Source organism: Micromys minutus (genome assembly GCF_963924665.1).
Source record: "Micromys minutus genome assembly, chromosome: 14".
Lineage (NCBI taxonomy): Eukaryota > Metazoa > Chordata > Mammalia > Rodentia > Muridae > Micromys > Micromys minutus.
Genome location: NC_137983.1, coordinates 1,227,963 through 1,255,728, shown reverse-complemented (window position 1 = coordinate 1,255,728; position 27,766 = coordinate 1,227,963). Strand labels below are relative to the sequence as shown.

General features: G+C 50.3%; 1 protein-coding gene across 1 annotated transcript; it reads right to left on the bottom strand.

Moving 5' to 3' along the window:
- Positions 1-482: 482 nt before the first annotated feature.
- On the bottom strand, positions 483-27,766 carry PBX4 (PBX homeobox 4; the record flags this gene model as incomplete). Its single annotated transcript, XM_080928702.1, has 8 exons — positions 483-644; positions 1,933-2,039; positions 2,459-2,612; positions 5,501-5,636; positions 6,653-6,843; positions 7,126-7,364; positions 12,052-12,125; positions 27,624-27,766. 8 exons carry the CDS (start codon positions 27,764-27,766, stop codon positions 570-572), a joined length of 1,119 nt encoding a protein of 372 aa, XP_080784828.1. The 3' UTR covers positions 483-569.

The window sequence follows — 27,766 nt, the reverse complement described above, 5'->3', positions numbered from 1 at the left end:
CTCACATGGGCAGGGATATGGTGGTTCCCACTTGCCATGGGCTCTTCCCAGGATGTAGGAAAAGGGACTTTGTTACTGTTGTGATGGTTGCTGGTAGTGGGGTCACGGCCATGGGGACACTGACTGGCAAGTGGCTCCAGGGGACAGGAAATGAAGGGAGGGCCCAATGGTTGCTGCAGAGGGGAAACAGGAAACAAAGCTTCAAATTCTCCCAAATTCTCAAAACCCCCAAAGCAAACACAAATACCAAACTGATTCCCAATAAGCAGAGGCCATGCCACAGCCCCCAGGAAGACTTAGAGCTGATAAGCCATCTAGGTTGTCACCTGTCACTCAGACAAGCCTATATTGAAGACACTGCAGTGCAAACAGGTCAGAACTTTAATGGGGTGCTCAGAACAAGCCCCAGATGAACCCTCCACTGTCCGCCACTCAACTGATGTCTTTAAAAACATCACGACAAGGTGGGGAGGTGAGTGGTCTGGAAAGGGCAGAGCCATAGCCAGGGCTCCTGGGGTCACAGCAGGACACAGGGCCGGATGCTTGGCACTCAGCCAGCTTCCAGATGCTTAATTAGATGCCTCTGAGTCTCCAGCAGGCGAGGTTAGCTGTGGGGTGGTGGCTCTCTGCCAGCCATTGTGGGCCTGGAAAGACAGACAAGATGGTGAAAGCAGGTGGCCACCAGCTCCAGTGACCCCAGAGGTAGGTGTAGAACATGCTAGCAGAGCAGAGGGTGAGGGGGTGGGCACTGAGCCCACACCCCTCCATGACGTCTTGGGGACGTCAGAACCACTGGCCTGTGGCAGGGCCATGGCTCATGGGCAACAAGTGCTTGTCTGCAGTGCACGTGCCACAGCACACCTGGGCTACTCTGCCCATCTGTGTAAGGACAGCTGGGTGCGTGTGCTAAGCTCAAGGGGCATTGTCCTTGTACATCCTGTCCGGCAGCACGTGAGTGAGGCCGTGGCAGGCACGCACTGAAGCAGCTGGCCAGTAGACGTGTAAAGTGACCTTTAGCAGGAGCTGAATGAGCATGAAGGTGTCGGCACGGGTCTGCATGATGGCGCGCTATTCCTTTACGCCTTTGGGAGACAGAGGTAGGAAGACCTCTGTGAGTTCAAGGCTCACCTGGCCTAAAGAGTGAATACCAGGACAGCCAGGGCTATGCAGAAAGGCCACCTCAAACAAACAACAACAAGATACAGGATGTGCCTGGGTGGCATTTTACCTAAAGGAGACTTAGGTGGGGGTGTCTGCAGGGCATGACTCTGGCTCCGGGCTGGAATGGACAGGTATGCTTGGTTCAGAGCAGGGCCGACTCTCTCCCTCACTCCTGCTGCCTCTGTCTCAGAGCACCCTTGAGCTTCAAGTGTGTAAGAAGCAGGCCCAGACTCTGCTGTACAGCCTGAAGCTTGCATTAGGCTGGGACTCACGCGGGCGGCAGGCAGGGCCCGAGCGAGCAGGCCCACCCATCCCCATCCCCATGGACCCTCTTCTGAGCCCTAGGGTTGGTTCTGAGGTACTTCTGGGGAGCTACTGGGTTCAAGGGGCCATGGCAGGTGCCACTGTGCCAGAGCCCACTCTGTCTACGCAGGGCCCTCACTGGGCTACGGGAGGAGGCTGTGGTCTGATACCAGGACAGACTGGGAGGTCACAGGCGCTACAAAGGAGACAGCTGTCACCGTGGCAAAATTCTGGAGGCAGCTTGACTGTCTAGACCCCAGTTACCAACATGTATCCCAGCCTGGCAGATGCCCTTAGGTGTGAAACACCCTCACCCTACCAGATCCCCAGACCCTCAGTGGGTGGGTCTGAGCCCAGAGGTAAATGCTTCTGCCTTTCCTGGGGTCTCCTTCTCCAGAGACCCAGCACCTGGCTCCTCTACATCCCCAAAGCCCTGGAGGGGTCCCAGGGTGGCTTCAACTGACTCACCAGGGGCTGTAGGCAGACTCCCCCAGGTGGGGGCTGGAGGAAGGCCAGGGTCCGCAGGGTGAGAACCATGTCACTTCCAGTGGTCAGTGGGAAGGGGTCACAGGAACCTGTGAGAAATGGGCGGAGTCCATTTGGGGGTGTCACAGCAGAAGCTGAGTCAGCAGTCACAGGGATTTCTGGGTGGCATCTTCTAAGTCCCTCATTAGGAGAGACTCTAGGTCAAGTGGGGTGGCCCTCACCTTTAATCACCAGGTAGGCAGTGTGGTCTACAGAGTGAGTTCTGCAAAGAGAAATACTGTCTTGGAAGAGAGGGGAGACAGACAGACAGACAGATTCTGGATTTGACCCTTTAAAGCATCCATCCACCTGTTCTTCCCCAGGCCCGTGTGGGTGACGCTGGCCTATGAAATTAAGACACTCTTGTCTGTCCTTCCGTTGGCACTGGCTGTCTACAGGGGTTGGGTAGCTTGGGTCACACCTAACCCCACAGAAAGCTTACAGTTAAGGAAGGCCACGGTCTCATCACCTGGGTTGTGTGTAGTCTGGCAGCTGGTCTGACCCCCGGGACCCCGAGCCTTGGTGACTGGGGGTGTTTTCCCCGTGTACATGGTGGCTTCATCCTGAAACTTCCTAGTGTTCTTTTTGTACCGAATTCTTTTGTTGCCAAACCAGTTAGAGACCTGTGGATAGATGGACAGACAGTGACACTGTCCTGGTGTAGGTCATGCTGGGGACAAACTGTATGAAGACTGGATTCGGGACCTTCCCTTTTACTGCCCCACATGAATGATCTTGTGCTGGTTGTGAGAGACTGGAGGCTGACAAGATGACTCGCTGGGCAAAGGTGCTTGATGCCAAGTCTGATGACCAGAGTCTAGTTCCTCGAACCACATGGTAGAAAAGAGAGGAGTAACGCCAACGTTGTCCTCAGATTTCTCCATTTCTGCACTGACAGGCACCACACACGCACAGTGATTGGTGCATGGATTAATGCAAGAGGAGAGTGCATGAACACGCACACACATACACGCACACACACACAAATAAATACACAGATATAAAAATAATACCAACCCTAGTACAAAAAATAGCTCACTCTTGTTACCCTAGACTTTAGGAGGCTGAATCAGGAAGGTTGCTGTAAATCAAGGCCAATCTAGGCTGCAGTGAGATGCCAGCTAAAAAACTTAACCCAACTGAATGAAGCAGGGAAAAGGCCCAGAGAACTGCAGGGTTCCCTGCTCTGTGGGGAGGGCTGCGCCTCCTCCAGGGGCTTAGTGCTCTATAAGATGGTTTCTTGTTTGGTTTTTGTGCTTAGGTGCCTTGTCTGACTGCTTGTATATATGTATTATGTATGTATGTATATATGTATGTATGTATGTATGTATGTATGTATGTACATACACCAGGTGGATGCTTGGTGCCCCTAGATGTGAAAAGAGGGCATTGGATATTTCTGGAACTGAAGTTACAGATGGCTGTGTGCTGTCATGTGGGTGCTGGGAATTGAACCCAAGTACTTTAGAAAAGCATTCGGTGCCCTTAACTGCTGAGTCTGCTCTCTGACTTCCCTATAGGACTATGACGATGTCTAGACAACTACTATATGTTACTACTACTGTCTCCCTCCTCCTCCATCTCCCTCCTCCTCCATCTCCCTCCTCCTCCATCTCCCTCCTCCTCTATCTCCCTCCTCCTCCATCTCCTTCCTCCTCCATCTCCCTCCTTCTCCATCTCCTTCCTCCTAACCCTCCTCCTCTCCGTCCCACCCTCATAGAGTTTCTCTCTGTAGCCCTGGCTATCCTGAAACTCTGTGTAGACCAGATTAGCCTTGAACTCACAAGAGACCTGTCTACCACCTTCTGAGTGTTGGGGTTAAAGGATGATGCACCAGGCCCACCCCTATATTTTCTTTTTGAGATGAAGATCTAGCTGTGTCCCAGATAGACTGGGACTCCTGGGTCCAAGTGACCTCCCTACATGCTGGGACACAGGCTACTCAACTGTTTGTTTCAGTGTGGATGAGTCAGGGCGTTTGGTCACTGCTGAGTGGGAGTCGAGGACTTGGTGACTGGCAGGAAACTCGTCTCCACAGGGAGACCCCACCTCATCCTCAGCTCAGCTCCCCTTGGGGTTTCCTCAGCCTAACAGTGTTTGTTTCCTTCCTCTTGACTTCTGAGGTGCACCTCATGACCTACTCACCTGCACCCCAAATTCTAAACCTCATATAACTAACATGGCAGGGCACTTTAGTGGGTCCTACACCTACAAGGGGATGTGACAAAGTGGGGTGAGCTTCTAGCACGATGGAGATGGTTCCAGGGCCCAGGTCACCCAAAAGGAGAGCCCTTGGAATGTGGCAAGGCCTTTGAAGCTTGATTACTCTGTTCTCTGGAGGACCTGGGGGTGGGGTGAATCTGCCTGTCATTCACACTGCCCCTGGTGCCCAAGTCCCCAGGCGTCTACACTGTATCCAGGGGTGCAGGCCCTTCCCTCAGCTCTGGCCTTGTTCTGAGGACACCGGAAGCTCCCTGAAGAACAGGCAGCTGTGCCTGGACCCTCTATGGCGCTGGGCTCTGTCACAGAGACATAATATGAACAGCCTGGGCTGAGGGAAGCACCTAAGGGCGGGACACTCACCCTTTCCAACGGTGAAGCAAGGAGGAGTGGGGCATGTGACAGAGCTGTGGTGACTGATGTCAGAGTCTCTACTAATGGCCATCAGTACCCGGTGGCAGCGGCAGCAGAGCTATGCCCGCTATGGCTGTGCCCGTGTGACCTGCAGCCTCTGCAGACCCCGCTGTGCAGCCACGCCCTCTGCTGCTTCTCACTCTGAAGTCTTCAGGGCCGTTCTCTTAGCTCTCTGGCTTTTGCTCACGATCTCCTTTGCCTCAAATTCCAAGGAGGACAAAGGTGACTGTTGCCAAGCCAAAGGAATCTTACTCACCCAAGGGAGCTCATGCCACCCACTGCTCCTGCCTCAACCACATGGGTCCCAGCAGCCCAAGATACTACAATCTCTGAGAGCTCACAGCAGCCCCTTGAGATGCCAGGATGCGCTCACACTCCTCTTCTAGGAGAGGGAGCAGAGTCCCCAACACTCTAACTCACTGTGCACAGCTGGGAGTGCATCTGAGCCAGGCTGAGGCATGTGACCAGCCCCACACAGTAGGTAACTTCCCCATGAGTCCTCCCCACACAGTAGGTAACTTCCCCATGAGTCCTCCCCACACAGTAGGTAACTTCCCCATGAGTCCTCCCCACACAGTAGGTAACTTCCCCATGAGTCCTCCCCCCCCCCCACATTAAGTAACTCCCTTGAGTCTTCCTCATGCATGATGTAACTTCCCAGGAGTCCTCCCCACACAGTAAGTCATTTTCCCAGAAGTCTTCCCTCCTCCCACATTAAGTAACTTTCCTAGGAGTACTCCCCACACAGTAAGAGGTTCCTCAGGAGTCTTCATCATACATCAAGTAACTTCTCCAGTAGTCCTCCCCAACATTAAGTAGTTTCTCCAGGAGTCAGTCCTCATAAGGCTTAACTTCTGCTGGGGGCAGGAGGGCTCACCTGGGACACTGTGATGCCACCCTTCCTGGCCAGCTCTTCTTTGGTCTCTTCACTGGGGTAAGGGTTGCTCAAATGGGAATAGAAATATTCATTCAGCACTTCGGTGGCTTGCTTGCTGAAATTCCGCCGCTTGCGCCTACAGACAGAGATCCTCAGTTTGCAGAGCTCTCCTGCTGGGTAGAGTCACAGCTCTCCAATCTCCTGGCAGTCTCTCTCTCTCTCTCTCTCTCTGTGTGTGTGTGTGTGTGTGTGTACATGCTTCTGGTGTGTGGAGGCAGACGAGACCAAGGAAAGGACAGAGAGAGCCCGGTCTGTGTGCTTGTCCGGCAGCGGGCGTGGCAAGGCTGTGGGTATCAGTGTGAGCAACTGTGTCTGCACCCCATGTACTCTTTGCCAACACTGTTTGACTTGCTCTCCTGGCCTCACCATTTCCCCTCTGCAAATAGCAGACAGGGCAATATATGTCTGACTAAACCTGCTCAGCACAGCCATTGTTTATGCAGGGTCTCCCGGTCCGGGCTATCGCTTATTCTCCCATGCCCTTCCCCCACTGAACACGTCACCATTCGGGACCTTATTCCTGAAGGTTCGGGTCATTTTGGGGTCAAATTCAGGTCTTGAGACTTTTGCAGCAAGCTCTCTTACGCCCTGAATCACCTTGCTGGCCCATGCCTGCCTTTTAAGTGGGTTCTGGGTGTGCAAGCTCAGGGCCTTCTGTTTGCATAGCAAGTGCTTGATTGAGCAAGCTGCTTCCCCATCTTCATCTTCTGCAGTTTAGGAACAGCAATCAGGGGCTTGACAGATGTCCCAGTGGGTAAGGAACACATATGAAGACCCAAGTCTGGATTCCCGGAACCCAGGTGGGAGCCATACATGTTAGTGCATGTCTGTAATCTCGGGACTCCTGGGGCAAGATGGGAGGTACACAGGAAAACCCCCTCAGGCTGGTGGAGGAAGAACACCAGTGCCCGGGGTTGTCCTTTCACGCCCTGGGCAGACTTAAATTCAAGACAGAGCTGGGCTGGGGCTCAGTGGTAGGGAAGACATGTGATTAGCGCTTGCAAAGCCCCAAGTTTAATCTCCAGCAACACTGCAGCACAAACATCAGAGCTGTCCCCTCTGATCCTGCTTCTATTCCTAAGGGCCCCTGACCTGGCATCCAGGAAGCGTGAGCGTAGGGTCATCACAGCCTCACAGGTGCTCTGCTTCAGCTGCCTCTGGATGGCGCGGAACTTGCTGTGGATGGCGCTCACCATGCGCTCCATCTCCCTGGAAGACACAGGCCTCACCCTACTCTGTTCCCGGAGAAGGTTGGTGACATGCGTGGTGAACTCACGACAGGCCTGGGGTGGGAAAAGATGGGCCAGCCTGTGACTCAGTAGCCTGGTGGTGCAGGGCAGTAGGCTCCAGAGCTGACCAGGTCTGCCCACCCCCACAGCTCACGCTCAGGTCAGCTCTGAGGAGGGAGCGAAAAGCGCGCTTTCAGTGACACCAGCCGCCTCTGCAGCGACTGACTGCGGCAGGCTGTCTGTCCCTGCTCTGTCACAGAGGAGGGGGCTCCTGTCCACATCTGTCTGTGGCCAGTGCACACTCACATGACAAACTCTTGTGTGCAGAAAGATCACCTGTTCATACTTCTCTAGCTCAGAGTGGTAAATCTGTCGGATCTGGGACAGCTTGGCCCTGTAGTCTGAGTGCTCAATGCTATTGTCATTTGGACAGCCACCTGGTGTTGCTGTGCTGCCTGCCGCCGCTCCTTGTCCTCTCTTCTCTGGCCTGGACACACCCTCAGCCAGCAGCATGTTATCCAACCGCAGCAGCTGGGCATCAGGAGGGTCCTCTTCCTGACACTGGATGCTCATGGCTAGAGGGAACAGAGGCAGACCAGGATGTGCTCTCTGAAGAGAAAAGTGGCCAGGACCAAGTAGCATTTGCACCATGGCTGGGCATCAGTTAAAAATATTAATTATGTATATGTGCGTGTCTGTGTGTGGGTATGCCCATGTGTGAGTGCAGGCGCCCTGGGAGTCCAGGAAGACCATGTCAGAGCCCTAGAGCTGGGGTCACGGGCCGGTGTGTGCTGCCCAGTGTAGGTGCTGGGGAGCAAACTTAGTTCTCTGCAAGAGCAGGAAATACTCTTAACCTCCAAGCCATCCTCCAGTACCACATTGGATCAGGGACACCTAGTGGCCCACTGGGACATTGATCCAAGTGCACAGTCCTGGCTGAGGAGAGTACACTGAGACAGGGCAGCCTGCGTGGGCAAAACTTGACACAGCCAGGCAGGGTGGGTTTCAGGGAAGGTGTCTGGTATTAGGAAAGCCTTGAGTGAGCCACACATCCTAAGTGCTGGGAGGGGACACGCTGGTTTGGGTTCAGATGCAAGGGCAGGTGCAGAGCTGGTGAGAGGGCTCAGAGGTTAGAAGAGCTTGCTGCCGAGCCAAATGGCTTGAAACCAATCCCCAGAGCCCACGTGGTGGAAGGAGAGCCAAGTCCTGCAGCTCATCCTCTGATCTATGCACCTCTCCCTTCCCTCCTATAAAACAAATACAAGTAAAAAGATACTGAAGGCAAACAGCCTGTCATGGGACAAGGCACAGTATTGCACTGATGGGTGTTGCTATATACCATGTTTCAATGTCTCTGTGAATGTGTGTGCATGCATACATCTGTGTGTGTAGTGGGGTAGCACTCGTATAAATCAGAAAAGGAAATGCTCGATCCAGATGCTAGCTGGCTCCTGTCTGCAGTTCTGACAGTGCACACACATGGTGCTGACATAATCCATGCAAATACTAATACACATAAAATAAAATCTAAAAACAACCCACAACAAATAAATAAATATAGCCATCTTAAAAAAAAAAAAAAAAAAAAAAGACTGGTGGGCCAGAGAGATGGCTCAGTGGTTAGAGCACTGACTGCTCTTCCAGAGGTCCTGAGTTCAAATCCCAGCAACCACATGGTGGCTCACAACCGTCTGTAATGAGAACTGATGTCCTCTGCTGGTGTGTCTGAGGACAGCTAAAGGGTTCTCATCATATATATAAAGTAAATACATCTTTTGAGAAGAAAGAAGAGGAAAGACTGGGTGCTGCAGTGTGTACCTTTATTCCAAGTCAGCTGGAGAGACAGCGCAATGTCTGACTTCAGGACCAGCCTGGTCTATAAAGTAAGTTCTACACAGTGAGACCTTGTCTCAAAATTAAAATAAAATAAGGGAAACCCAATCAAGGAAGACATCTAATATCTAACTCTGACAGGTAGTATATATGTGTACACATGTACATATGTACTACATACACATACCCACAATAACACATACACTACACACCCTGCACATAAACACACATGCCATACACTCAGCAGACACACACACACAAACTGTAAAAAGAAAACCTTAAGGCCCGGTGGTGGTGCACATGGGAAGCAGAGCACCGGGAAGGCAGAGATGGCTGAATCTCTGAGGGTAGCCTGGTCTACAGAGTGAGTTCCAGGACAGAATAGGGTTACACACAAAGACCCTGTCTTAAGCCATCCCCAGGTTGCCGAGATGTTCAGCTGGTAAATAAAGGTACCTGCCACCCAGACTGAGGGTCTGTGTCCAGTTCCCCAAATCCACATTGTAGAGGAGAAACTAGGCTCTGGTGACATTGTCCCCTGACGTCCACACAGTATGCACCATCCCCATACAGAAACAATGAAGTAAACGGGGCTGGAGACAAGGCTCGGCTCGGCTCTTGCAGAAGACCCAGACTCAGTTCCTAGCACCCACAGTGCAGCTCACAACCATCTGTATTTCCAGTCCCAGGGGATCCAGTGCTGTCCTCTGGTCATGCAGGAGATGCAGACACATCAGTGTGGGTGTGTGCCGCCGTCCGTCCTAACCGTGACTGAGGAGGCCCTGGCCAATGGGATGTGGGGGTCAGAGGTCACATATGGACAAGTCTCTCTGAGGTGCAGTAGAGCTGAGACCCCTTTGCTCTCCTGCTTTGTGACAGGGTCCTCTGTGTAGCCCTCGGCTGTCCTGGTGATCTGTAGACCAGGCTGGCCTCCAATTCTACCTGAGTGCTGGGGTTAAAGACGTGCAGCACTGCCCAGCTTCTATTAATTGTGATGGTGTGAGGCAGTGTTTCACATAGCCCAGGCTAGACTTAAACTCTTAATCCTGCTGTCTTCACCCGCTGAGGATGATGGGTAGGCACTAGACAAGACAAGCTGGGTCTTCACTACACTAGCAAGTAGAGCTAGGATGTAAACAGCGGGAGAGGCTTCCATGTCAAACATGCCCCGGAAGCTCATGTTTAAAAAAATCCTCTAATTTTTCTTACTTCTCTTTAGCTGCCCCCCCCCGTGTGTGTGTGTGTGTGTGTGTGTGTGTGTGTGTGTGTGTGATATGTATAGTTGGTTCTTTCTGCTCACCATTTGGGTCCCAAGTATTAAGCCCGCTCTAAGCACAAAACCTGCAGCTGGCAGTGATGTTTTGGGAGGTGTAGAAATGAGGGTGAAAACCCGGTTTCTTTACATACCCTCTATAGTGCTGACAGGCTCCTGCCAGCATGTGCCTCCACCACGGTGGACTGTGTCCCCTAAACCGAGGGCCACAACAAACGCCTCACATGGAGCCAGTAAGAGGTAACTAACCCAGCGCAGCATCCACTAGGCCCTGGGTCCCTCTGGGCACTGACAGAGAGAAAGACGAATAAGAACACGGACCTGGACAAACGCCTGCACATGCCTGGCACTGGTGGCACTGGTGGCACTGTTTACAGTGGCTAAGCTCACATCCATTCAGCTCTCAGACACACAACATGTGGTCTGTGCACACAGTGGACTACGGCGGGCACTCAGTCAGTGGTCACTGGTCTAATGCACGAAGTCCTGCACGTTCCAGGTTAGCAATGCCTGTGGCAGTGAGTGGCATCTGAGCACCTCGGAGGCAGAGGCAGGAGGACTGGGAGTTCAAGGCCAGCCTCAACTACATAGTGTGAGGCTAGCCTGGGATAAGACTCGTCTCAAACAAAACAAAAAGCACACAGTGAGACCCCACTGGCCCTCTCAGTTGTGATATAAGCCACAGCAGACATGTTTGAAGCCTTTCCCTCCATGAGACAGACAGGTGCAAAAGCACCAGCAGCTTAGCCCCTCCCTCAGGCTCCACAGTGCAGACCTCTAATTCCAGTACCTGGGAGACTGAGGCAGGAGGATCAAAAGTTTGCGGTCCATGTTTTTGAGACTGCATGTTATTCTGTAGCCTTGGCAGTCCTGGAACCATTATGTAGACTGGCTTGGCCTGGAACTCACAGAGCCATGGCTGCCTCTTCTCCTGAGTCCTGGAATCAAAGGTGTGACTCACTGGGCTGCCTTTAGTTTCTTTTTTTTTTTTTTTGAGATGGGATTTCTCTGTGCAGCCCTTGCTGTCCTGGAACTTGCTCTGTAGACCAGGCTGGCCTCGAACTCATGGAGATCTTCCTGTCTCCACCTCCCAAGTGGTAAGATTAAAGGTGTGTACCTAAAGGGTGGTTTTACTTAATTCAAGGCCAGGGTCACCTTGAATTTGCATCTTCATGACTCAGCTTCCTGGATTGGTGACAGAACTGTGCTATGCTTGGCCTTGTCTGTGCATGTGTGTGTGTGTGTGTGTGTAGTGCTTGTGTAGGTGCACAGTGTGTGTAGTTAAGCCTTCATGTGTGTGTAGGCCCATGGTTGGCATCAATGCTCTTCTTGATCATTAACACACACACACATACACACACACACACACACACACACACACACACACTGGTGTTTTTCCTGCATGGATGTTAGTGCAGTCGGCTTGCAGGGTGGAGAAGGCAGCTTCGTGTCCCTCAGGTATGATATGGATGGCTGTGAGCGGCCACATGCTGCTGGCGCTTGAAGACAGGTCCTCTGTAAGAGCAGCCGATGCTCTGAGCTGCCGAGCCGTCATCTCCGCAGCCCTTCCGACTTACACATTGAGTTCAGGCCTCTCGCTTGGATCCAGAAGCACCTGACGTTGCTAGTCTAGACGGCCAGCTCGGTGCTGGATCCTATCTTACTCGGATTATAGGCAGCGACCAGGCCCGCCTCCCATTTACACAAGTGCTGGGAATCACAACTCTGGTCCTCATCTATTCGTGGAAAGTGACTTCACCATGGAGCTGTCTCCAACCACACCTCTTTTTCATTTAACTTATTTTACTATACTTCTGTATTTGTGAGGCGGGGCACGCACTGTGATGCGTGTGTGGAGGTCAGAGGACAGCTAGGAGGAGTCAGTTCTCTTCCTCCACCCTGGGGCTGGAGCTCAGGCCATCAGGTGGCAGGTAAGTGTCTTTGTCCTCTGAGCTGTCCAGCCAGCCACCTGCCCCCTTCTCAAAAGTATTTGCAGAGGCCGAAGAATTTCATTGGAATAACCCTGAACAAAATAAATCTGTTTTTTAAAAAAATTTTTTTGAAAGATGGCAAAGCCATGTGCTGCCAGAGAGCTGTCAACAGGTTACCAGTGCAGCCCACTCCAGGCCAGAGCCAACAGCCTTAGAGCCGCCTACCAGTCCTCCCCTTGATCTCGCAGAGCACGCTGAAGAGAGCCGACTTCATCCGATGGCAGTTCAGGGCGTGCTTTCTGAAAGAGGGAGAAGAGGTGTGGTGAGAGTATTAGCTCGTCAAGGGAGCAAGGGCCTCCTTCCCAGGAAATCAGGTCCAGCCAGCCAATCTGACACAGGTGCCACACCCTGGGAAGACAGGGCGAAGCCTGACACAGCACTTGGATTCATGCAACAGTGTCGGCAGATGTGAGTTGTTGGACGGTCTGGGGTGGGAGGTCCGTGGTGCTAACTGCCAGGAGGACACCCGTTAGGCCTCTGACACTGCCTCCTGCAGCCAGGCCTGCTCTGCCCTTCCCGTCCTCCATCATGTCATGACATCAGCACAGCTCTCCTCCCTTCACTGCTGACATCAGCTGTTGTTTCAGACTCGCTGAAGAAAGAAGCAACTAGCAGGCTGGAGAGATGGCTCAGTGGTTAGAGCACTGACTACTCTTCCAGGGGTCCTGAGTTCAAACCCCAGCAACCACATGGTGGCTCACAGCCATCTGTGATGGGGTCTGATGCCCTCTTCTGGGGTGTCTGAAGAAATCAACAGTGTACTCATACACATAAAATCATAAAATTAAAGACAGAGAGAGAGAGAGAGAGAGGAAGCAACTAACATGTGTCCCCGCTAGCTTTGAGGCTGGGCCTCCATCCTAACCAGGGAGGACAGAGGTGTGGCACTGGGGAGAGCACCTGTCTCCTTCTCCAGCAAACGAACTAACCATTTCTAATTAGGGATGGAAAACAATAAAAAATAATTTGGTTCACTGAAAGGCTGTACAGGCTTCTTCCGCTCCTCATTCTTCCCGTTTGTTTTTTCATGTGTGCTTCTGCCTGCATGCACACCCTGCCCCACGTGTATGCCTGCTGCCCACGGGACTGAAAGGTGTTGGATTCTCTGGAGCTGGATTAGATGTCTGTGAGCCACCATGTGGGCGTGGGGAATTAAGCCTGAGTCCTCTGGAAGAGCAGCCAGTGCTCATAAGAACGGGCCGTCCCTCAGCCCGCATCAGTGTCTTTAGACAACACTCTAGTGTCATACGCAGCGTTAACACGAGTACTTACCAGTGCAATAGCTACTTACAGCAGGCGGGATGGCTTGGGGAGGCTCTGTCCATCAAGCTGAAAACTAGGAATTCAGTCCCCGGAACCCACAGTGGAAGGACACACTGACTTCTGAGAACTGACCTCTGACCTGCACAGGTGATGTGGCAGGCAGTCACATCGGCACACGTAGACATAATTTAAAATGAACAACAACTGCTTACAAAACACCTGAACAGCTTCAGGTGTTTGAGTCACAGTGACCTGGATTGCACACAGATGTCCCACAGCTCATGAGAACCCTGATACCCTCCAGCTGCACATGTAGTGGAGGACGGCCATCAATGAGAGGAGAGGCCCTTCCTGTGAAAGCTTGATGTCCCAGTGTAGGGAATGCCATGGCGGGGAGGGACGAGTGGGTGGGTGGGTGGGGGAGCATCCTCATAGAAGCACGGGGAGGGAGATGGGAGACGGGTTTGCAGAGGGGAAACCAGGAAAGAGGATAACATTTGAAATATAAATAAATATCAAATTTTAAAAGGAGGTCTGACTAAAGAAATGGCTCAGTGGTTAGGAGCACTGACTGTTTTTCCAGAGGTCCTGAGTTCAATTCCCAGCAACCACATGGTGGCTCACAACCATCTGTAATGATATCCGATGCCCTCTTCTGGTGTGTCTGAAGAAATCGACAGTGTACTCACATACATAAGATAAATAAGTTTAAACAGAAGAACCCTGATATTGTACTTTACACCTCTGCCGCGGTGGCAGTCAGTCCTGGACCAGTTCTTGGGCACTGAAACATGTTTTACAAATAACAACAGATCCTTTACACAGAGGAACTCACATGCTGCCGACAACTCAAGAGCACCCACCTCGGAGCTGGAGAGTTTCCGTGGTTAAGAGCACGTTTTGCTCTTGCCTGGGTTTGATCTTCAACACCCACATGGAGGTTTACCACCTCCTGCATTCAGGTGGAACAACACACACACACAACCAAAAACAAAACACACCAGCAACCTCAAGGTCAGAAGTGACACTCACCCTCCTGTGCCTGATGGGCAGAGCATGAGCCCCACTCCCCACACCCACACAGCAGGCATTCTGGCCCCCAGCGCCATCTCCCAACCCTAATTCCCTCTTCTGAAGCCTGCGGGTTGGGCTTCATTTGTGGTTCAGCCACCATGCTGTGGGCAGCCATTCTCCCAAGAGCAGCCCATGCTCACCGGCTGCTGGTCCTTGCTCTCCCCGCATCCAGCAACCATCAATCTGTCTGTCTCTGGATGCCCTTCTTGTGGACTTTTTACACAGGTAGAATCATACAACACATGGCCTTCTGAGAAATGGCGTGGGTAACAGTTCACTCCTTGTCCTGGTTTGACTAGCACTTTATCCTGTGGGCAGAGGACTGCTTGCTCCTTATCCATTCCCACATCCATTTCTAGCAACTGCTTCTCTAACTGTGTGAGTCTGTGAGTGCAAGTGTGTGTGTGTGTGTGTGTGTGCTGGTTTCCTAACCCAGGCCCCTCCTCACACAGACTGGGCAGCCACCTGCACCGTGTGGAGCGGGGTCCGTTTTACTTATTACATTTAGTTTGAGACAGCATCTTGCCAAGCTGTCCAGGATGTCCTTGAACTCCCGTCTCAGCCTCCTCAGTCTCCCACTGCTGGGGTTACAGGCACAGACTACCACATAGATTTTGTGGGCTGTAATCACAGAGCTCAGGAGGCAGAGGCATGTAGATCTCTGTAAATTCAAGGCCAGCCTGGTCTTGGCAGAGACACAGTAGACCTTTAATCTGAAGAGTGGATCTGCAGGACCTTTGTGTAGGAATGAAAGGTTTTGGGAAAAAAGACGACTCCAAAATAACCAGTACTGCTGGGCCCTTGAGCAGTAACCATGGCGACTTCATCAGTGAAGGTGCAGCCCAAGAGCTCTAGGCAGGAGCCGCACTAGCACGGGACTGGTTAATAATCACTGGCTTGAGTTTGAGGACTTTCAAAGGTCACATGGGAGGCAGTGAAACCCAAGTGTCAAAGAGGAGGAGCAAAGGAAAAGTGTGGCAGAACAGGGGACCTCCTAGAGTTCCAGGGACTAGGTGAGGGCAGAACAGAGCGTGGGGGGAGGGGGAGGTGTGGAGGAAGCAGAAACAGCAGCCATACACTCAGCCATCTTGTCTTGGAGGAAAGCGGCAGGAGCCAGCATGAAATGTGTAGGCAGTTGGGTTTCTACTCTTAAGAGGCGTGGCCGAGTGGGGTCAGCAAACGCCCAGATGGAGCAAACACCTGCCTTCCACAAGCATACCAGCCAGTCCAAATCCTCCCCAACAACTCATCTCTCACAACACCCAGGCTTTTCTTGTCCTCAGTCACCATGGGGCCAGATCCTAGACACCGAGACCCGTTCCAACCAGGACTCTAGCGCCTCATCTCTAAGGCTCCCTGAGGCTCAAACCATTGTGCCCAATGCAGCCAGTTCATCCTGGGCCTCTGCCTAGACAGACAGACAGATACACAGACTGAGAAACAGACACACCCCTACTTAATGGCAATGGCTGTGTGACTCCTCTTCTTGGGAGCAGTAAGCAAACTTGTCCTTCAAACGTGCTTGCCCCCATGTGTGCCCCCACGTGTGTCAGCCTGCCACACTTTATTCAAACAAATCTGTTTCAAAACCAGTCAGGATGGAGGTGGGGAGGTGTTTCCGAAGCTAAGATCCTGCACTGCTCTTGCAGAGGACAGCACAAACTCTGTGCCCACGTTGGGCAATACAACCACCTGTAACTCCAGCTCCAGGAGACCAGACACCCTCTTGTGGCCTGTGGGAACCCAGCATTCACACGTCCCTACACCCCACAGAGACCAGACACATATGCACATAATACACACCAAAGTAAATAAACGTTTGTCTCTTTTTTTGGTGGTTTTGTTTGTTCTTGTTTTTGGAGAGAGGGTTTCTCTGTGTGGCTGTAGCATCCTGGATCCTCTGTAGACCAGGTTAGCCTCAAACTCAGAGACCCAGCCTCAGCTTCCAGAGCACTTGGATCAAAGGCTCGTACCAGCACTTGCAGCAAGATGGTCTTTTGTACGCGCACGCACACACTATTGGTGTTTTTGCCTTCATGTATATCTGTGTGAGGGTGTCAGATCCCTTAGAAACCCTTTTTTTACGGCATGTGGCCATGGCCACAGACAACTGTGATTTGTCATATAGGTGCTGGGAATTAAACTTGGGTCTTCTGCAAGAGCAACACAGGCTCTGAACCACTAGGTCATCTCTCTAGTCCTCGGATAAATCTTTAAAATAAATTTAAATTAACTATATGTGTGACTGTTTCGTGACACACATGGTGTCCACAGAAGTCAGAAGAAGGAACTGGATCCCCTGGAACTGGAGTTATTGATGTTTTTGAGTCCCCATGTGGGTGACAGGAATTGAACCTGGGCCCTCTGCAAGAGCGACAAGTGTTCTCAACTGCTGAGCTACCTCTCTAGCCTATTCTCTTTAAAACACTATCTGAGGAAGGCTGAACAGGATGAAGGGCTAAGCCCAGGCAAGCCCTAATGCTTGGCTTCCAGCAGGAACATTCCTGATGAGTCATGCCCTGAGTCCTTCACTGGAGGATTCTGGGAAGGACTCTACCTGAGCCACACCCTCAGCCATTCTCACTGGAGGAATTCTAGTCTGTACTTATCACTGGCCCATGTCCCAAGCAGCTGCCTACAGATCACAGAACCACAGTCTAGGGGAACAGCCTGTGAGTGCAGAGTGTTACTGGGAGGGATGACTTGGCAAACCCTAAGGTGATCAGTGCTGGCCTCACACTCTTACCTTGACTTGAAGTAGAGCCTGTGACCGGAAATAAGCCTGTAGTGTTATCTCCTAGTTCACTCGGCTGATAAGAAGGCTTGTTTTGAAAAAACCACAGCAGAGCACTGGGTGGCATCTAGGAGCTAAGGGTTAAAGGTCAGGGACATCAGTCTTATAACTGTAGGGAACTGAACTGTCAATCACTAAGAGGGTCTGAGAACGAGGCAGGAGCACTCCAGGCCACTGTGTCTGACTTAGGAGATCCTGTGCCCAGATTCTTGACACAATGAAATTCTAAGATCACAAATGTATGGTTTATTTTTTAGTTATTATTTTATTTTGGGGGCTGAAGAGATAGCTCAGAGGTAAGAGCATTCATTACTTTTCCACAGGATCCAGCACCCACACTAGCAGCTCACAACCTCTGACTCCAGTTCCAGGAGATCCAGTGTTTTCTTCTGGCCTCCCTGGGCGCTGGGCACACATGTGACACACATGTGCATGCAGGCAAACATCTATACACTTTAAAACAGAATGTTAAGGAGGTTTCATGATTATGTTTTTTTTTTTTTTTTTTTTTTTTTTTTTTTTTTTAAGATAGGGCATCTTTTTTCCTAAAACGAATGTAATTCTCTTGCCTCAGCATCCCAAGTGCTGGGGTAGGTGTGCCGCCACATCTGGCTATTAACTTATCATCTTTTTCTAGTACTGGGATGAAACCTAGGACTTTATGCCGCCATCCCCTTGGCCTGCACCTCACTACCATGTGTGTAAATTTCAGCAGCTGGTTCAGAAGGGATTTGTTCCACAGTAGCCGAGAGCTGAGGTCGTCAGCTGACTTCAGACCACTGAGTCACTGTGGGAGGGAGGAAAACAGGGTCAATGCTGAGCCGTCTTGCTGGCTTGGATGTCATCAAACTTGCACCCCGGGGTGATGTGCCTCCAAGTACTATGATGCCAGGATCCGACATGGCCTCAGTGGGGACACAATGACACAGTTCCTGTCCTTAGGACAGGGCCAACAGACAGGGACCTCCCTGAGTGTCTATGGCTGCCTCGATCATAAGGCTTGTTTGTATAATAATGTACATACTTACATTCCTCCATTAAGGAATGTCCTCCCTGTCAATGCTGACTCCATGATAATCAGACAGCACAAGTCCAGGAGCCAAAGGTGTGGCTAATGTCTTAGCAAAATGGTAAACTCTGGGAACTTCAGGACAGTCCTTAAGGCTATGGAAAAGATCTCTAAAATCGTGAGTTCAAAAAGATATAATAATTTCTCAACTATATGAAAAATAAGGATGAAATACAAATTACAAGGAGCTTCACAAATCTAAAGGAACAAAGGCAACTGCATTAATGAGCCATCTTGTCACAAAGACACAAAGGCAGGCAGGTTCCTGAGTTCAAGGTCAGCCTGGGATGCGGCAAGTCCAAACTCAGGTGTGGTAGAAATTGGAGATTTCAGGACTGGGTCCCTCTCTTATCTTAAATCGGCTGGATTAACAGAGGCAGACAGAATTCTTTTGCAAAGTTAAAAGGAAATGTTGTGCTTGCTGTCCACTGAGAAGTAAAAGCTGGGGTCTAGGGATGCTTGCTGATCATAGGATACACAGAGGAAACCTAGAGTCAGTGACTGGAGTGATGTGTAATGAAAGACCGGGCTTATGGTCTGCAAGACATGAGCTATCCAGAGCAAGAACAGCAAGAGAAAACTGTCTCAAGCTGAACAGAGACAAACAACAGAGAGAGAGAGAGAGAGAGAGAGAGAGAGAGAGAGAGAGAGAGAGAGAGAGAGAGAGCAGGAGCAAGCCGGCTGGAACGCTGCCTCCAGCAGAACCTAGGCCGACAGCTTGGATCCTTGATTTGACTTCGACAGACACCCCTTCTCTCAGAATCTGTCTCCAAGCCAGGGCTGGTCCTCCACACTTGGCATCTTATAAATTTTTAAACTTACTGGCTCTTTCATAAAACTTAACTATAAACAATTAAGTGATTTCAGTTTGTTTTGCAACACTGTTACTCTTGGGGAAGCCTGTTCAAGGACTGCCTGTCATGTGGAGCTAAGAACTCTGCACGTCTCTGAAATCAAGACTCCCAATGACTTAAAATCGGACCTCCCGAACAAAAGCAAGCTGTCACATAGTTACTTAGAATTGTTTGGAAATTACATGTAAAAATCAGGAGCTGTGATATTCTGTTGGTAGAATAGGGCTTCTGCGCGGTATAGTTCTGTTCCTTGGTCCTACACCGTGACCTGCATGCGGTAGCCCCTTCATGATGCTAGGCTCACAGACACTGAGTACTTTAGGGCTGTTGGGAACAGAGCACCAAGCTTCATTTCTCACCATTGTTCTGTGTGAGTCTAAGAAGTCTGGACATACAATTTTAGAATTGGTTTTGTTTAGTTTTTTTGAGACAGGGTTTCTCTGTGTAGTCCTGCTGTCCTGAAACTCATATTGAAGATCAGGCTGGCCTTGAACTCAGAGGTCGGCCTGATTCTGCCTCTGCCTCCTGAATGCTGGGATTAAAGGCATGCATCACCACCTCCTGACGAGTTTTAGTGGATGTGCATATACGTGAATATAGGTGTGTACATATGTGTGCATAATATATATAATTATGGGAGCATATGTATGTAAATATGTGTGGCCTAGGAGTCACAGAAGCTTCTGAGCTGCTGTGAACCTTCCAATGTAAGTGTTAGGAACTGGACCTGGATCTTTTGGAAAAGCAGCAACACCTTGAGCAGTAGAGCTACCATAGGATGTCAGTTAAGCATTAATTTTTCTCTTTCTTCTTTCTTCCTTCCTCCCTCCCTCCCTCCCTCCCTCCCCCCCCCCCCTCTCTCTCTCTCTCTCTTTCTTTCTTTCTTTCAGTGTTTTGTTGGAGACAAAATGCACGTAGCCCTGGCTGTCCTGGGACTCAAACTCACTCTGTAGACCAGGCTAGTCTCAAACTCAGAGATCCTCCTGCCTCTGCCTCCTGAGTGCTGGGATTAAAGGAGTAAGCCACTGCACCCAGCTTAAAGGGCTTTTTTGATTGTTTGTTTGTTTAAGATTTTTTTTTTAATGTCAGTACACTGTAGCTGTCTTCAGAAACACCAGAAGAGGGCATCAGATCCCATTACAGATGGTTGTGAGCCACCATGTGGTTGCTGGGATTTGAACTCAGGACCTTTGGAAGAGCAGTCAGTGCTCTTAATTTCTGAACCATCCTTCCAGCCCTTGGAAGAGTTTTTTAATAGCAGCTCCACATTAGTTTTAAAAGGACTCTCATAGTACTTGGGGTACACATTTCTTTCAAATATTTCACTGGAAAGGGTTCAGAGTCCTAATATGTATATTTGTCAAAGCTATTTCTCAGTGCAGGGGTGAGCCAGGGTCCTCCACAGTTATCCACACATACAGACACATATACACATAAATAAAAATAAATAAATTTAAAACCCAGGCATGGCTACATAGCCCAGGGTTAAAGGTCAGAGGAGGGCAGACTGAGAGCTCACTGGTCATTCCCGGGAACCAAAACAGCCCACTTCAGGAAGTTCAGTCAGGACCCCCATCAACAAAAGAAATGTTAACGCAGGACACCTGGTGTCTTCCTCTGGTCTATACACACACACACACACACACACACACACACACACACACCTCAAAAAAGGTTTTCCATTCTCATTTAGCAACTTCAGTTAAACAGCAGCTGAGACAGGAGATCTCCCCCAATGGCTTTCCCCTCTGAAGGGGGTTCATGTTTACTTTGGCATACAAGCTTTCGTGCGTGCGTGCGTGCGTGCGTGCAGCCTGCTGCTTCGTGTGAAGAGCTCTCTCTACACATCTCTCCTCAGTGATTAACATTTAACCCAGTGACTGTCAAGATAACTCTGGAGGAATGTGCTGCCAAGCCTGATCCCTGAGCTCAGCTGAGGAAGGAGAATGCCTGTGATTGTCACCTCACTTACACACACAGACGGCTCACAAATGACAGGAACTCCAGCTCAACTCCAAAGGATCCAATGCCTTCCTCAGGCTTCTGAGGGCAGCCCCAGCTCTCCCCGCCCCCACGCAGATACACTCAGACGCAGACACATAAACAAAAAAATCAATGTAACCCATTGTATTTATAGTTAAAAAATCTTCCAGATGGAACCCACTAAAAACATTAGCAGATGTCGGTCAGCCTCTTCATGAACCGCCAGAGAACAGAAGAATCAGAAAGCATTCTTAACTTTATGAAATAAAACTGGGAAACCCAGTCAGGAACAGTGGTGCATGCCTGTAATCTCAAGATTCAGAAGGCAGAGCAGGAGGAGGACCTTGAGTTCAAGGCCAGCCTGGCTACAGAGGAAGAACCTGCCTCCAAGCACCTCCTGCCACAGAAAGGGCAGCACACGCTGACCCTAGAACTGGGGAGGCTGAGGCAGGAGGCAACTCTGAACCACATGGTAATATCATGCCCTAAAAGCTAAAGCATTAAATAATATCTGAAAGACAATGGCACATCAGGCAGGAAGCTCTCTGGTAGACCTGTATGCAATGGATCAGACGGGAAGCAGCCGAGGCCAGGTCTGCCAATGACAGCACAGCCCACCCACCCTCTGCGGAGACGCAGCAGGGGAAGAGCTCTGTGCAGTGTGATGTAGAATGGTTTGGGTGACTTTGCTTCCTTGTGCTGCTAGGAAAGGAACAGAGGCCTTGTCACATCAGACAGGCTCTGTCGCTGAGCTACCCACGCCAGCTCTATATAGAAACCGAGTGCCAGGAGCAGCATGCTTAGGAGTGAGGCTTAACTAAGGAACAATGAGGCCAGGAGTGAAAAGCCTCACAAAAAGGCCCTGTACCCTTAGAAAAGAGAGCCCAGGGTAAGGAGGCAGTTCAGCTGCCTCAGCGCTTTCAGCCAAGCCTGAGAACTGGAGTTCCATCCCTGGGACCCACAAGGTGCAAGGAAAGAACCAGTCTGTAAGTTGTCCCGACTGTGCACATGCTGAGGCATGTGTGCACACACAAAGAAATAATGTCAAAAGGAAGCTGGAAAAAGACTAACTTTAGTATAGCCATGATAGAAATTCATAGAGGTTCCTCAAAAAATATTAGCATAGAATTACCATATGACCCAGCTACTGGGCATCGACCCCAAACAGCCCACACCCTACCACAGAGACACACGTGCATTCATCCATGTTCACTGTCGCCTGAGTCATGATGGCAAGAGGTAGGTGCCCATCAGTAGATGTATGGATAAGATAAATGTAGTGTAGGGCTGGCAAGATGGCTCAGCTTTATTTAAAATGAAAAATATAAAGGCTCCTCTTGAGAAGAGGGGGTGTTGGGCTGGTAAGGCACCAGAGAGCACCTTGCCTCTGAGCCATCTGGAAGCAGGAAGCAGCCCCTCACCAGGCCTGGAATCCAAAACTGCTTTGACCATTGACTGTCACCCACGTGACCTAGGGAAGTCTGTCAGACTGCTCACATAGACTAAGATAAATTGCCTTTGCCGCAGTGGGAGGTGCATAGGCACGTGTCTCCAGACAACCCATCAACCATCCAGGTTGCCTGGAGTCACCCCTAAGCAATTTCCAGACTTAGGGTCTCACACTGACATCTTAGCTTATTACGCTGAGTCTGCCAGCTTTTGCTGAGTGGAAACTTCTTGCCTGCTGGCAACCAGGGTTACCTTAAAATTTCAGAAATTCTGTTGCCTGAGGAGTTGCCAGTACACAATGTCCCTGGGGAGGGCTCAGAAGTTGCAACAGAGATTCAGGGAGACTATGACTCAAACAGATAAAGGACCTGGAGAGGCCTCAGTCCTGAGAGATAACCTTTAGAAACTGCTTACCAACGAATGGGGAACAGTCATGACACTGAAGAAACTGGAGGACAGAAATGCCTTCCATGTGCATGGGTCAATGCAGTGTTGTGAAAATACCTGTATTCTAGAGCAGTGTGGAGATTCGATGTAATCCCCATCAGAATTCCACCATCAGCCTTCACAGAAACAGAAAAGGCGATTCTGTCCTGTGTAGGCCTCTTCCCTGCCCTGGGGAGGGATCTGCAGGAAGATCAGGAGTTCAAGGCCATCCTTGACAACATAGTGAATCTGAGGCCACCTTGGGATACCTGAGACAGTCTCAAAATCTAGCTCCTGGGCTGGTGAGGTGGCTTCTGCAGTAAAGGAGCCTGTCACTATGCAGAGGACCTGAGTCAATTCCCCATTCCTGCAAGGTGTCCACATTTGAAAGTGCTCACATGCATACATAAAATAAATGACTGAATGTAAACAGACAAAACAGCCACTACCCCATCCCAAAGGGAAGGGTCTGCTTTAAAAGAGAAGGCCATTTTCTCTTCTTTTCCTACAAGCAGCAGCCTGCCAGGAGCAGCACCTCATTGATTTGTGTCTTAGTCACAGATCCTGTGTTCTACAACTATCTCTGGAGCTAGTTTGGAGGTCTAGTGGGGCATGCAGCTGCTGTAAGCTGGGGACACAACAGTCCTCCAGTCTGGGAGAGGCCAACGAGGAGCAAGATGGGAAGGGACAGGGGCTGAGCCAGCCGGTTTGGCCCATTCATCCCCAGCTATAAATGTATAAATGGGTCATAATCAGCTAACACTCACACCTACCCTTCCTCCCTCCCTCCCTTCCTTCCTTCCTTCCACTGGTCCTTCACTGTTTCTGTTCTTTCACATTTTATTATAGAAACAGGTACTCATATATATGGACTAGTGTGACCTTAAAATTCATCACACATTTACTTAATTTAAGATTATTTTATGTGCATGGGTGTTTTGCCTGCTTGTATAAATGTGTATCATGTGCATGTCTGGTGGCCACCAAGGCCAGAAGGTGCTGGGTTCCCTGGAACTAGATCCAGGTTCCCCACAAGAGCAACATGTTTTCAACCTCCGAGCCTTTGCTCTAGTCTCTACTTCAATTTGTAGCTTGACTTTCTAGTAAGTAACTCCCTTGACTTTTTTAGCTGCCATGTTGTTTCATTTTTGTACTGTACTCTCTCTGTGTGTGTGTGTGTGTGTGTGTGTGTGTGTGTGTGTGTGTATGTAAGTTAGAAGTTAGCCTGGGGAAGTAGGTTCTCTGCTTCCACCAAGTGGGTTCCAGGAAGTCAACTCAGGCTTGGAAACAAGTGCCTTTACCCACTGAGCAACTGCACTGACCCCCCCCCATTTCTGTCTTTAAGCACGCTTAGCCCAGCCCCTCATGTGCTGCCACACTGATCGGGGTTCACCCTGATATCATGTGTGAAGGTGACCCAGCTTCGAGGTCATGAGAAACAAGAGCTGGCTCTGCCCTGTGCTAGCTGGGACACTGGGTGAGCTAGCCAGGACCGTGCTGGAGGACTTGCCATGGAGGTGTGGGTGCAGGAATGCTGGGGGATGACCAGGGCTTTGAGTTAGCCACCCCAACATCTGCCCCATCTGCGAACTGCTGGAGCTCATGAAGGGACAGGTCCTGCAGATCCAGAGCTGCAGAATCTCCATTCACAGGGCAGCAACAGGAAATGGGAGAGAAGTCCTGGTGAGGATCCAGCCAGTATTGATGCGTGTGGAGGCAGAGGCCTTGAACCAGACCAGTGACTCATTGCAATGACCACTGCACGTAAAGAAGTGTGGACAGAGGGTGGCAGGCACACTGTGGGACACAGTGACACACTACTGCTTCCACGAGGACTATGGTTTTTGTTTTTTGGTTTTTGGTTTTTTTTGGTGGGGAGGTTTTGAGGGCAGAGGGCAGGTACAAAGGGATGGGAAGATGAGTAAGAGTGGGGTGCAGGATGTAAGGTTCCCACACATGGAGTTCTTGCTGGAGAGATGAAGCTGGTCCAGCTGCCGCACCAACCGGGCTGCCGGGCTGCAGCCCTCGTGCCGCAGCATCTCAGCTCCTCATTCGAGACACTGCAGCGCTTGCACACGTCCTTCCCACGCCTTCCCGAGCACTCCACTCCAGATTTCTCTATTTCTGTGTGGGTAGGTTCGCAGCACTGGACATAAGGTACACATGAATGGCCCAACGGGGATGCTGGGAACTAAATTGGGGTCCTCTACAACAGCCACAAGAGCTCTTAGCTACAGAACCACCTCTCCAGCCCCGCTGTGCACTTTAAAAAGTACATTACGTGCATGTGTGTACCTGTATGTGTACACCTGTATGGGTACACCTGTATGTGTACCGTGTGCATGCCTGGTGAGGCCAAAAGAGGATATTGGGTTCTCTGGGACCAAAGCTACAGATGACTGTGAGCCACCATGTATGTACTGAGAATCAAACCTTGGTGCTAACCACTGAGCAAACCCTCCTGTCACACTCCCATGTACTTTAAATCAGATTCAGTTATTGATAACATCCAATGTTTTCTCATTTGTTATACCCAGTTATGTTTAGAGAATTGTTGGGAAAGAAAGTACATGCTCTGTTAAGATGTATAAAATTTCCTTTCTTTTTTGGGGGGTAGGGAGCAGCCGGTTAAGATTAACTAGAGTTCCCTGGAATTTCCTGTGTAGTTGCCCAGGCTGGACTAGAACTCCCTATGTAACTAAGGATGACCTGAAATTCCTCATCTTTTGGCCATAGCCTCCCGAGCACTGAGAGAGCAGTAAGCAGGTGCCTCCTCATTCTGTCTGTCTCCTCTGAGTGGTGTGTGTGTGCTGTTTGTGGTGTCTGTGGTGAGTGGGTGTGTGTGTGGTGGGTGGGACATATCTGTGTGTGGTGGGTGGGACATATATGTGTGTGGTGGGTGGGTGTGTGTGTGGTGGGTGGGACATATATGTGTGTGGTGGGTGGGTGTGTGTGTGGTGGGTGGGACATATATGTGTGTGGTGGGTGGGTGTGTGTGTGGTGGGTGGGACATATATGTGTGTGGTGGGTATGTGTGGTGTGTATGTGTGTTCTAGCATCGTTTCTGTTGCCACGATAAAATACCCCGAGAAGAGGAAATGCATTTGCCACATACAACCGTACAACCCAAGGTTACAGTCCAACCTCTCAGGGAAGTTACAGAGTTGGAGGCTTGAGAAGGCTGGCTACACCACAATCAGTCAGGAGAAACAAGGAAGGAATACTGACCGCTTACTGCTTTCTCCTCATACAATTCAGGGTGCTCACAGGCACAAAGTATGTGTGTGTGGCATGCACACACATGTTCGCATGCTATGTCTTGAGAAAAGGTGCTAGTGTGTAGGCCAAGTTGTCCTGGAACTCACTGTGTATCCCAGGCTGCCCAGGGATTACTCAGAGTGACTTCCTTCAATGTATTCAATGTATGTTCTTTCGCTACTCTTCACTGTGAGCGTGCTTCCATGTGTGTGTAAGCGTGCAGTGGGACACTCATGGAGGTCAGAGAACCTTGCTTATCAGTTCTTTTCTTCCATTGCTTTGGTCCCAAGGACTGAACTCAGGAATCGGGCATGGCAGCAGGCATCCTGACCCACAATCCCATTTTGACAGCCCCTCCACAGATTTTCAGTCTGTTGAGTCGTAGGATGCTGAGCCCCCACAGCAGAGGGTTGGCTATGAGGAAAAGACGCAGCCAAGCTGTGCTCCTCTGGAGTGGAGACAACTAAAGACTGTAGCTTTCTCAGGACTTGGGTGATCTTTAGAACTCGGAGGTTCTATTAAGAAAAGTTCAAAAGAGCCTCTCAGATCTTGAAAGCTACACACGTGTCAGGGACCAATTTTCACAGTTTTAACAGATCAATATAAGCCAAGCAGTGGGGCACACACCTTTAATTTCACACTCAGGAGGCAGAGGCAGGAAGGTCTCTTGAGTTCAAGGCCAGCCTGGTCTATAAAGTGAGTTCTAGGACAGCCAGAGCCACACAGGAAGACTGACTTAAAAACAAAACAAAAACCTGGCTATGAAAAAAAAATTGATGTTTTTAAATGTTATATAAAGAGGTAGGAGACCAAATTTAGTGTCACACACCTTTAATCCCAGTACTTGGGAGGCAGATACAGGATAATCTCTGTGAATTCGAGACCAGCCTGGTCTACATAAGGAGTTCTATACCAGTCAATGTCATATAACAGATCCTTTCTCAACAACCAACTAAGCAACAAATGAATAAATTAAAAACTGAATGAAAAACTAAACAGACAAATAAATAAAAATAAAAGGTGGGGGGGTGTGGAGAGACAGCTCAGAGATTAAGAGCACTGGCTGCTCTTGCAAAGGACCCAGGTTCAGTTCCTAATGTTCACTTATGTGTAATTCCAGTTTCGGGGAACACAATGTTCTCTTCTAACTCTGCAGGCATCAAGTATGTGTTCAGTATGTATATATACATACATACATACAGACAGACAGACAGACAAAACATACATACACATACAATAAAAATAAATCAAAACCCAACAACAGCCCACAAGAGGTTGTGAGCTTCGGTGTGTAGGGTTCAGTGGGTAGTGAGTGGTTCTCACACCCGTTTCCCCTGCCCGCGCCCCCCAATAAGAGATCACTTATCTTTCCAATGTCTCGTGTTCCCAGGGCCTGGCTTTCACCTCCATTACTTTGATGCCCCCTTTCCTCACGAAGTCACCCTTCAGTCCAGGGCAAGTTCCTGTAGCCGTCATTCCCTCTGGCCCGAGGCCACCCCGCCTATCCATCACTCCAAGCTCAGCCACACCTGTCCCCACCCTCGACCCACCTCCGCCCCTCCCTTACCTGGCCTGAGCCTCGTCCAGGCTCTGGTCGGTGATGGCCATGATCTGCTGCAGGACGTCGCTTGTGTCATGGCCCAGTGGAGCTGTGGACGGCGGGCGGCGCGGGACGGGCTGTGGCGGCGCGGGACGCAGAGGGGCGGCCAT